This window comes from Sapajus apella, unplaced genomic scaffold, assembly GCF_009761245.1.
Source record: "Sapajus apella isolate SASKATOON/1434 unplaced genomic scaffold, GSC_monkey_1.0 scaffold37, whole genome shotgun sequence".
NCBI lineage: Eukaryota > Metazoa > Chordata > Mammalia > Primates > Cebidae > Sapajus > Sapajus apella.
Genome location: NW_022436977.1, coordinates 11,485,178 through 11,497,265, shown reverse-complemented (window position 1 = coordinate 11,497,265; position 12,088 = coordinate 11,485,178). Strand labels below are relative to the sequence as shown.

The following is a 12,088-nucleotide window of genomic DNA, read 5'->3' as shown; positions in this document are numbered from 1 at the left end:
CTACTACTTCACCACGGCTGAGATAGATATGCTTAAGGGAGTGAAAGAAACTAAGACTGCTAAATAGTGTTTCAAGAAGGAAGTCTAATATATTTTTAATTGTATTAATTTTAGAAATTTCGGATTTGAAAAAAGAGTCAAATTATCCTTAGGATGACCAAGTAGGATACAACTGTCATAGTCCAGATGAGGAGATGACTGAGTTCAGAACTAAGGCATTACTATGCTGCCTCAGGTATGGACATGGGGTGGGTCATACGGGATCTAGAATGACTCCTGGGTATATGCTGTGGCCAAGCGGATAATTATGATGACATTATTGAGATTACTGATTCAGGAAAATTACAAAGTTCTGGATAGAGTTTAATTTGAGGAAACTAGGTGGAGATACCAAGCAGCTGAAATGTGTGCAGATTATTTGATAAAGACAGCTTTTATCCTAAAGTCAGGCAATAATAAATGATGGAGAGGCTGTGGTGAAAAGGGAACCCTCATACTCTGTTCATGAGAATGAAAATTAGTAAAGCTACTATGATGAACAGTTTGGAGGTTCCTCAAAAAAAAAACTAAAAATACACTGCTGGTGGGAATGTAAACTAGTACAACCACAATGAAAAACAGTGTGAAGAAACCTTAAAGAACTAAACACATTTACAAGAAAAAACTCCATCAAAAAGTGGGCAAAAGTTATGAACAGACACTTCTCAAATGAAGACATTTATGCAGCCAATAAACATATGAAAAATGCTCATCATCACTGGTCATTAGAGAAATGCAAATCAAAACCACATTGAGATACCATCTCATGCCAGTTAGAATGGTGATCATTAAAAAATCAGGAGATAACAGATGCTGGAGAGGATGTGGAGAAATAGGAACACTATTACACTGTTGGTGGGAGTGTAAATTAGTTCAGCCATTGTGGAAGACAGTGTGGCAATTCCTCAAGGATCTAGAACTAGAAATACCATTTGACCCAGCAATCCCTTTACTGGGTATATACACAAAGGATTATAAATTGTTCTGTTATGAAGACACAAGCACATGTATGTTCATTGTGGCACTGTTTACAATAGCAAAGGCTTGGAACCAACGCAAATGCCCATCAATGATAGACTAGATAAAGAAGATGTGGCACATATACAGCATGGAATACTATACAGCCATAAAAAAGAATGAGTTCATGTCCTTTGCAGGGACATGGATGAATCTGGAAACAATCATTCTCAGCAAACGGACACAAGAACAGAAAAACAAACACCGTATGTTCTCACTCATAAGTGGGTGTCGAACAACAAGAACACATGGACACAGGGAGGGGTACATCACACAGCGGATCCTGCTGGGGGGTGAGGGGACTAGGGGAGGGATAGTAGGGGATGGGGGCATTGGGGAGTGATAACATTAGGAGAAATATCTAATGTAGGTGATAGGGATATGGATGCAGTAAACCATCATGGTAGGTGTATACCTATGTAACAATCCTGCAGGATCTGCACATGTGCCCCCTAACTTAAAAAATATATATATAAAGGAACTAAAGTAGAACTACAATTAGATCCAGGAATCTCACTACTGGGTGTATACCCAGAGGATAAATCATTATACAAAACAAGATACTTGCACATGCATGTTTACAGCAGCACGATTCACAATTGCAAAAATATGGAACTAGTCCAAATGCCCATCAATGAATAAATGAATAAAGAAATAGTGATAAATATATTTTTTCTTTATCCATTCATCTGTTGCAGATATATATATTTCCAACAGAAATGCTGTGTGTGTGTGTGTGTGTGTCTGTGTGTGTGTGTGTATGATGTTACCACTCAGCCATAAAGGAACGAATTAATGGCATTCCCAGAAACATGGATGGAGACTATTATTCTAAGTGAAGTATTTCAGTAATGTAAAACTAAACATCATATGTTGTCACTCATAAGTGGGAGCTAAGAGGATGCAAAGGCATAAGAGTGATGCAATGAACTTTGGGGTCTCTGGGAAAAGTGTGGGAGGAATGAAAGACTACAAACTGGATTCAATGTATACTACTTGGGTTATGGATGCATCAAAATTTCACAAATTACCACTAAAGAACTTACTTATGTAACCACATACCAGTTGTTTCCCAAAAATCTGTGGAATTTTATTTTTTTTAAACAAAAAATAAATAAAAAGAGAACAAAACAAAAGAGTGGGTAGGAGAGAGATGAGCTCAGTTTGGGTGGTTGCAAAAATGGTTTTGAGTTTCAGCATTATTATTAAAGATAGCGAGGGCTGGATAATGAATGATATACTGGGTAGAGAGGAAATAAAAGTTACTGAGGCATGAAAAAATATGGAGCCCTTAGTGAATAACAGGTTGCTTTCTGTGACTGGGTTTGTGTTTGCAACTGTGGACTGAGTTTGCATTTGGTGGGCTTTACTTCACATTGAACATTCCTGCTCAAACTTTTTCTAACAATTATTGCCTAGAACAGTAACTTTGAACCAGTAATGCCAGTCAGGAGATTTAGATTTGAAAATATCAGAGGCATTAATGGAATTGCTACTTTGATTTAAGCAAAAAGAAGCATTTGTTTCTAAGTTTGAAAGACCAAGGATTTTGGATTGAATGATTGGCAGAAAATTTTATTCTACCAAAATTGGTTTAAAAATAATTTACCCTATTGCATCACAACTTTCCAAAGCCTTTTCTTCACAAGGAGATGTCACACAAGAGAATAAAAAATGATTTTTTTAAATTTTACTTTAGATTCTGGGGTATGTGTGCAGATCATGCAAGATTGTTGCATAGGTACATTCATGGTTTGTGTTTGTGAATGAATACCAAATTATTTCTAGGAAGAAGGGTTATATTCTGATAATTTGTGAAAACCAGACAGACTTAGACTTCTTTGGAGTTCATCTCTTTCCCTCTGTCTTTTCTTCTCCTATTCTCATTTACACTCCTCTGTCTCTTGTGAAGCTTGGCTCCTGGCCAGAGCATGTATCCCCAAATCCCCTACAGAGCCTGACTGAAGTGAAACTGGCAGATTTCCAAGTTAAGGGAGCTGATAAAAGAGCAAATTTCTGAGACAATCTGTAGTCCATGATGTGTTCTTTAATGAATTAAACAGATTATCTACCCAAACACATACTGGAATACCAACAAAGCCTTTTGACTGTTACTGTTATTCTGGGAATATTTCACTGCCAAAACGGTAAATTCAATTCAACAAAAATTTGAGTTCCTATTCCATGTAAGGCCCTGTGCTGGTAAATCAGCAAAATTAAAAGTAAGCTTTATTTTCTTTTTCTTCACATAATTCAAGAAACTACTCATCATAGAGATTTCTTATATGTGTAGTCAGGAAAAGATTATTTGAATGAATAAAAATAGGTTTTAAATACATAGATAATATTAATTTGTGAATTTTGAGTGTCTGGAATATGAGGGGAATATACTTAGATTTAAATTCTTATGTTTGTGTAAGTAAACATGACATTAGGAAAGAAAGTAAAGTACAAATGGCTTTATGAAGTTAATATGGCTGTATAAATTGCTGGTCATATTACTCAAGGTTTTCTGAATAATCATTATTACCTTTTATTACTATTTCAGTTGTGTCCACCCAGAAGTGGTTTATCAAAAAACATTATAAATGTAGTTATTGGTACTGATTTGTTTTAACTAATTATTTTAAAAGTAAATGTGTATTGAAATTCATATATTCTCCTACCTCTTCTGCAATTTTTCATACATTGTGTGTTATGAAGACTTTTGAAATATGTTGTAAATGGAATAAATCTAGAATTGAACTCTGATATTTATTTTAACATATTTTAACATTCATTTCTTTTTAGATGCTACATGGAGTTATGTGGAAATGAGAGAGATTCATGAAACTCCTCCTCCAGGAAAGAATGTCTTTCATAGATGGAGCTTTGCTTCTGGTTGGCACAGGATAGCGACAATGTGGGGGAGCCATGCCTGCCCTTCCTGCTCTTTCCAATGATGCACAGAATATCTGAACAGTGATGCTTGCCTTGGATTTTCAGATTTTCATCCTGCTACCTTCTTTACTAATTTGGGGCAGAAAAGCTTGCACAATTGCTCTCCATGGTGGCTAATTTTTTCAAGAGCTTGATATTACCTTACATTCATAAGCTGTGCAAAGGAATGTTTACAAAGAAATTGGGAAATACAAACAAAAAAAAAGAGAATCGTCAGCCGAAAAAGGATCAAGACTTTCCTACTGCTGGCCAGAGCAAATCCCCCAAGTTTTCTTACACCTTTAAAAGCACTGTAAAGAAGATTGCAAAGTGTTCGTCCACTCACAACTTATCCACTGAGGAAGACGAGGCTAGTAAAGAGTTTTCCCTCTCACCAACATTCAGTTACCGAGTAGCTATTGCCAATGGTCTACAGAAGAATACTAAAGTAATCGCCAGTGATAATGAGGATCTGCTTCAAGAGCTGTCTTCAATTGAGAGTTCCTACTCAGAATCATTAAATGAACTAAGGAGTAGCACAGAAAACCAGGCACAACCAATACACACAATGCCAGTTAGACGCAACAGAAAGAGCTCAAGCAGCCTTGCACCCTCTGAGGGTAGCTCCGATGGGGAGCGTACTCTGCATAGCTTAAAACTGGGAGCTTTACGAAAACTGAGAAAATGGAAAAAGAGTCAAGAATGTGTCTCCTCAGACTCAGAGTTAAGCACCATGAAAAAATCCTGGGGAATAAGAAGCAAGTCTTTGGACAGAACTGCTCGAAACCCAAAGACAAATTCCCTGGATCCAGGTTTCAGTTCCTCTGGCTGCATTAGCCAAACACATGATGTCATGGAAATGATCTTTAAGGAACTTCAGGGAATAAGTCAGATAGAAACAGAACTTTGTGAACTACGAGGGCACGTCAATGCTCTCAAACATTCCATCGATGAAATCTCCAGCAGCGTGGAGGTTGTACAAAGTGAAATTGAGCAACTACGTACAGGGTTTGTCCAGTCTCGAAGGGAAACCAGAGACATCCATGATTATATTAAACACTTAGGTCATATGGGTAGCAAGGCAAGCTTGAGATTTTTAAATGTGCCTGAGGAGAGATTTGAGTATGTTGAAAGTGTGGTGTACCAAATTCTAATAGATAAAATGGGTTTTTCAGATGCACCAAATGCTATTAAAATTGAATTTGCTCAGAGGATAGGGCACCAGAGAGACTGCCCAAATGCAAAGCCTCGACCCATACTTGTGTACTTTGAAACCCCTCAGCAAAGGGATTCTGTCTTAAAAAAATCATATAAACTCAAAGGAACAGGCATTGGAATCTCAACAGATATTCTAACTCATGACATCAGAGAAAGAAAAGAGAAAGGGATACCATCCTCTCAGACATATGAGAGCATGGATATAAAGTTGTCTACTCCAGAGTTAAAAATCAAAAAGAACAATTGGCAGTCACCTGATGACAGTGATGAAGATCTTGAATCTGACCTCAATAGAAACAGTTACGCTGTGCTTTCCAAGTCAGAGCTTCCAACAAAAGGAAGTACTTCCAAGCCAAGCGCAAAATCACACAGTGCTAGATCCAAGAATAAAGCTGCTAATGGCAGCAGAATTTCAAATAAATCAGATTATGATAAGATCTCCTCACAGTTGCCAGAATCAGATATCTTGGAAAAGCAAACCACAACCCATTATGCAGATGCAACACCTCTCTGGCACTCACAGAGTGATTTTTTCACTGCTAAACTTAGTCGTTCTGAATCAGATTTTTCTAAACTGTGTCAGTCTTACTCAGAGGATTTCTCAGAAAATCAGCTTTTCACCAGAACTAATGGAAGCTCTCTCCTGTCATCTTCGGACCGGGAGCTATGGCAGAGGAAACAGGAAGGAACAGCTACCCTGTATGACAGTCCCAAGGACCAGCGTTTGAATGGAAGTATTCAGGGTATCCAAGGGCAGACTGAAATTGAAAACACAGAAACTGTGGATAGTGGAATGACTAATAGCATGGTGTGTGCATCTGGAGACCAAAGTCGTTACAGTGATTCCCAGCTCTCTTTACATGAGGATCTTTCTCCATGGAAGGAATGGAATCAAGTAGAGCAAGGAGCTGATTTAGGCTTGGATTCATCTACACAGGAAGGTTTTGATTATGAAACAAACAGTTTTTCTGACCAACAGCTTGGTGTTTACCATAAAGACCTGGAAGACTTGGGAAAGTGCCGCAGTGACCTTCAAGATGACTCAGAGAGCTACGACTTAACTCAAGATGACAACTCTTCTCCATGCCCTGGCTTGGATAATGAACCACAAGGCCAGTGGCTTGGCCAATATGACTCTTATCAGGAAGCTAATTCTAATGAGCTATACCAAAATCAAAACCAGTTGTCCATGATCTATCGAAGTCAAAGTGAACTGCAAAGTGATGATTCAGAGGATGCCCCACCCAAATCATGGCATAGTCGATTAAGCATTGACCTTTCCGATAAGACTTTCAGCTTCCCAAAATTTGGATCTACTCTGCAGAGGGCTAGGTCTGCCTTGGAAGTCGTATGGAACAAAAGCACACAGAGTCTGAGTGGGTATGAGGACAGTGGCTCTTCATTAATGGGGAGATTTCGGACATTATCTCAATCAACTGCAAATGAGTCAAGTACCACACTTGATTCTGATGTCTACACGGAACCCTATTACTATAAAGCAGAGGATGAGGAGGATTATAGTGAACCAGTGGCTGAAAATGAAACAGATTATGTTGAAGTGATGGAACAAGTCCTTGCTAAACTAGAAAACAGGACTAGTATTATTGAAACAGATGAACAAATGCAAGAATATGATCACCTTTCATATGAAACACCTTATGAAACTCCACAAGATGAGGGTTATGATGGTCTGGCAGATGATGTGGTTAGTGAAGAGGGATTAGAACCCTTAAATGAAACATCAGCTGAGATGGAAATAGGAGAAGATGAAAATCAGAACATTCCTGAACAGCCTGTGGAGATCACAAAGCCAAAGAGAATTCGTCCTTCTTTCAAAGAAGCAGCTTTAAGGGCCTATAAAAAGCAAATGGCGGAGTTGGAAGAGAAGATCTTGGCTGGAGGTATTCATGTTTCAATGCTACATTGTGAGCTAATTGTGTTTTAACATTGGGTAGCACTTCTTTATAGCATATTCTATTTTAACTTGCTTGAAAGAGTTTACTTGCAATTGCTTTTCATGCTTACTTTGAGGAGCATTTTATTTTACTCAAGTAGCTCTCCTAAAAAGTTGGGCTTGATGATTTAAAACCAAACAATATTTTAAATGGGTCATATTGGAATGAGCCCAAACTTAACCCAACACATTGTGGATCAGATTTCTCTTCTTAATTTAGGCACAGATCTCATTTTATATCAACAAACTTTGTGGCATCAGTTATCAAAGAAAAGGTGAGTGAAAACAAGAGGTCAAAGCCAGAAGTCTGGGGTCTATTTCTTGGTTCATTAAGTTTACAGTGATGCGGAGAAAGGTATAGTTCATCTTAAAAAAAATCTGAAAAGATGAAGTCTGAGACTTAATCACTTCTTTTCCTATCCATTAACAATTTAGGGGCTGCCCACAGGAAAACTTGTAGCACAGGCTAATGATAGGCCAGTCCCATGGAAGACCACTGACTCATTCACAATCTATTGGCACAGTCAGGGAGGGGCCATGGCCCCAGGCCATGCCTGAGTGGTCACACTATTGTTTGAAAAGAGGTCAGTAAGGGGATAGAGTTCAGTAGTTACCTCCCTAAAAATAAAGTCCCTTCTCCACCATGGAAATGAGAGAGTACCTTAACTAACAAGATTACTTGCTTTCTTGTGGAACAGTTTTGAAATATATACTCCTGGAAAGTAATAGTTATATCTAAATATATGAGTTTATTTACTTTTTATTTCTCAACCCAACTTCCTCTGCACTTACTTCAGTCTCTTATGTATTTTAGTTGCATGATAATTACATTTTTGGGATAGTCTGTTACAATCTCAATATAAATGAATTGCGTATTATGTTCCCTGGTCATGGGATTGTCATCATTAACTAAGCTATTATTGTACGTAATACTTCATATATATGATCAAGTGTTATTTGCTATTATGAAATAATATAATATCTGCAGCCAGCCGCTTATTACAGCTTCTTTGTCTTCACCAAAGCTGTGATCAGACTCCTCTACACTAGCCATTTTCTGGTTGATATGAGAAGATTATTGAGTAATCAGAAATCTTTACTGCTAAACTATTTGAATTTCTAAGACAACTGAAATAACTAGGTTTTACTGCCGTAAAGATCTGTTTTTATAAAACAAAACAGTTTATGTAACTTATTTTAAAAATAATATAAATCAAAGTTGAGAAAGTGCTGTCTTTTCTACCAGTTGTTGAATGCACTGGCTGCTGTGACATTTTGTGAATTTTTTTTTTTTTTTTGGAGTGGGGGCAATTCTCAACTATATTTAAAACTGATATAACAGTGAAAAGTAGTCAAATATTATGCAAATGTAATTCATATTGTAATATCTATCTTGTATCAGTGGTTTTCGAGTCAGAAGTCTTTGTTGCTGAAATTCAGTTGTTATTTCTTGGGTTTCAGGCCAGCAGTTTGATACTTACTTTATTTGCTGTTGATTCCGAGAAGCCTGCTCAATGGCAAATAAAAACTAAGTGTGTGAGCATGTGTGTGTGCGTGTGTGTGAGCGTGTGTGTGTGTTTTGTGTATATCTGTTGTTAGAGAAATGTTTTAATGTCCATTGCTTAATGTAGTTTCTTGAAAAGTTAGGCAATATCATAAATAGGACAAGATCATACATTTCAGGAAAATGGATCTTCTTCAACTTTTAAAAATTCCTATTGAGCAAGCCACTGCAAAACAGATTGTTACCGATGGTGACCCTTCCACCAGCTAACAAGCCTAGTCATCTGGTGGCACTTAACCTTGGAAAACATACATGCTCTTGGTTATCTAGAGCCACCTTGTTAAGAATAAAATCACAGATAAAACAATCCTGTACTGTTTACCTGACATATGAGGCCTGGCTTTGGAGGACTCGGACTCCTCTATCCTCTTGGAGCTTGGCTGCTTCTTACCTGATGAGACACCTTCGAATGGAATCTGTTGGATATCATCTGTCCTAGAGGAAATCAGCATGCACACGGATCTTTAAGATGGTCTCTGGTTGCTGAAAGGTACCAGATTGACTACCCAGGAAGCTGCAGTAGCCTAGATTTTAAAGGCTATCTCTGCTCCCCTTGGCAGCAGTCAGGCAGCTTTCCCTATCCTGTACTAGCCATATGCCTCTGATGGAAGGGCAGCCAAAGAAGGACATTTTCCAGGCCCCTTTCCTGCTCAGCGCATCCCAGAAAGGTGCCAATTGTCATGATGGTTTCTGTGCCCATGGCCATCTGCTTACTGGGCTTTGGGCAGATGCCAACAGATTTTTCCCTCTATGGCTACGTAGTTATCATTAGGTAGCAGTGCTCTCTTTTCTCTATAAGTAACCTTAGCCAGATTGAGGTGCAGAGCTCTTGCTGTCCAACTGTGGGATGCTGTCCCTCTGACATAGCTTTATGGAATCATAAGCTCACTCATGTGAATTATTTATTTCAACTGTTGTCTTCAGGATCCAGAGGACAAGAAAACCCCAATGTTTATTAATGTGGATATTTGGTGATAATATTTCAGAGAACCTTTACCTTGAACAGCATTCCAGTAGATGGAGAGACCTTAGAGTGTGTGTGGCCAAATTCTTCCACTGCTGCTGGCCCCTGCTGAGTTGGTACCGTTTGTGTAGCTGTCTTTATACCCACATCGTGATGGTGACTGTCTGACCCCCCCCACTTCCAGTCTTGGAACACTTATCAACTGGAATTAACTTTTTACTGCCTCCTCAAAATTCCCATATAGTTGCCTCTTACAGTGCTGACTTTCATCTTATATTTATGTGTATTTCTCATTTTCTATTCCAAAATAATCTAGAGGCAAGATGTCTTTTTAAAAAATTCTTTAACTTGCATGGTGCCTAGACTAGTGCTTTATACCCACATGGCATTGAGTTAGTATGTGTTGGATAAATGCCTAAATTGAGAGAGGCAGAATACTAAATAAAAAACACAAACTTTAAAGCCAAATCCAAATTCACACTGTGGCTTTTAATTGCTAAGACTATGACTTTATCTCCTGAGAGCTCAGATGAATAGAGATAAAAGTTTATTACTCACAATTAGTGTTAGGCACTTTCTAGGCTGTTTACCTGTTTTTCATTCTTTTACTTCTTATAACAGTGCTATTTTATTTTATTATTATCCCATATTACAGGTGAAGAAACAGAAGCTGAAAACTTCCCTAACCTAATGTCAAACTTACCTAACCGGTGTATCCAGAATTATGTGGTCTGTTACTTTGTCTGTTTAGAACAACAATATGCTTATTTACTTCAAACGTTGTTGTTATTCAAGTTTTAGGTTGGAAAAACTGATAATAGATGAGGAAGAGTCAGCCACTGAGTTTATTTCAACTCAGAGATACTCATGAGAAACCAGTACTAATATAAAAAGCATTAAGTTTCTGGGACTCTGAGGCTTTGATGTGAAATAGTTCATTTTTTTGTGTTTCTACTATAAATCAAGATTTGTAGAGTGCAATACATACTGTACTGGAACAGCTGCTTCAAGGGTGTTGTATTTGAAATCTGATACACTTTACCTGAAATTATAACCTAAAGTCAGTTTGAAGTATTAATAATTTTCCTAGCAGAAGACCAAAAATCTTGTTCTGAAAGACTGTGATATTGGAAGTTAGCATACTTCCTGATTTTTAAGTCATTGTATATATTTAGTTTTCTGAATAATTATAAAACTGTCAGGATATTTGACTTACAAGTAAGGACATAAAATTTCCTAAGGTATATATTTTGTTAGACTAGTGGTTCTAAATCTGGCTGGTTTTTAGAATCATCTGGAAAGCTTTTGTAGTAGTTGTTCCTGGGGTGTTGTTTTAAAATGACCAATTATAAGCATATTTTCAGAGATCATTGTGACTTGGGGGTCCTACAATGGGGCTGGGCATATGCATTTAAAATTATAGAAGTTACTGATGTAATATATGCCCTTTAATAAAACAAGAGCAACCACACACACACAATTAAAAACATAATACAACAAAATCTAAAGTGAAAAGTAAAATAGCTCACCTGTGGACAGTCCAGATCAGAAGGATAGAGTCTGGCTATTCGCATGCTCACTTGATGGTTCTGAGTAATGTGGTCATCAGAGCACATGTGAAGAGCACTTCTAAAAGCTGTGTAGCAAATATATCTGCCCACACAGCATTCTTAATTTTCCCTTTGTATAAATTGAAAGAGATAAAATTAGTCTAAGGAAAAATATTAGTGATTTTTTTTAACTTAAATGATGATTTGCCAACCCTCTAGAGTTAAATAGATTATTACATTTTATGAAAAAAACTTTGGTAATATCTACATATTAAAACAGAACAGCAATAGATGTATTCTTTAATAGGTATGTATTAATAGAAAATTTTAGTAATCATCTATATCAAAAGTGCTAGGGGATTTTCCTGTAGAAACCATTCAGTGCAAAATTTTGTCCACAAATAAATTCCTATCATTCCACATTTTATCTGTTTTTGCAACTTTGAGTCTTTTTTTTTTTTTTCTTTTGGTAAATCTTCCTTCAACCATAGAAATATTGGTAATAGTAGAAGGCAACTTAATTTGCAAAATGTTCCATAAAAATGCAGTATATAACAATAACCTTTTGTCTTAGTATTTTTTGTTTCTAAAACACTGGAATTATCTATAACATAAAGTTATTCTCTTGTTTTTTTAATTGACAATAACAATTGTGTATATTTATGAAATCTAATGGAATGTTTTGAGTTATATATACATTGTAGAAAGATTCAAACAGGCGAATTAACATATCCATCACCTTAAAAACATAACATTTTTTTTTCAGTGAGAGCATGACAAATCTATTCTTTCAGTAATGTTGAAATATGCAATGTTATTATTGACTGTAGTTACCATACCGTGAAGTATATCACTAACATTTA

General features: G+C 36.9%; 1 protein-coding gene across 2 annotated transcripts in view; it reads left to right on the top strand.

The window, feature by feature from the left end:
• Positions 1-12,088, top strand: part of UNC13C (unc-13 homolog C) — a 605,313-nt gene that overhangs the window by 34,990 nt on the left and 558,235 nt on the right. For both annotated transcript variants that reach the window (XM_032297403.1, XM_032297404.1), the window contains exon 2: positions 3,847-7,094. In XM_032297403.1, the coding sequence (XP_032153294.1) occupies positions 4,103-7,094 (2,992 nt within the window). In that variant the 5' untranslated portion in view covers positions 3,847-4,102. The remainder of the gene's footprint in view (positions 1-3,846; positions 7,095-12,088) is intronic.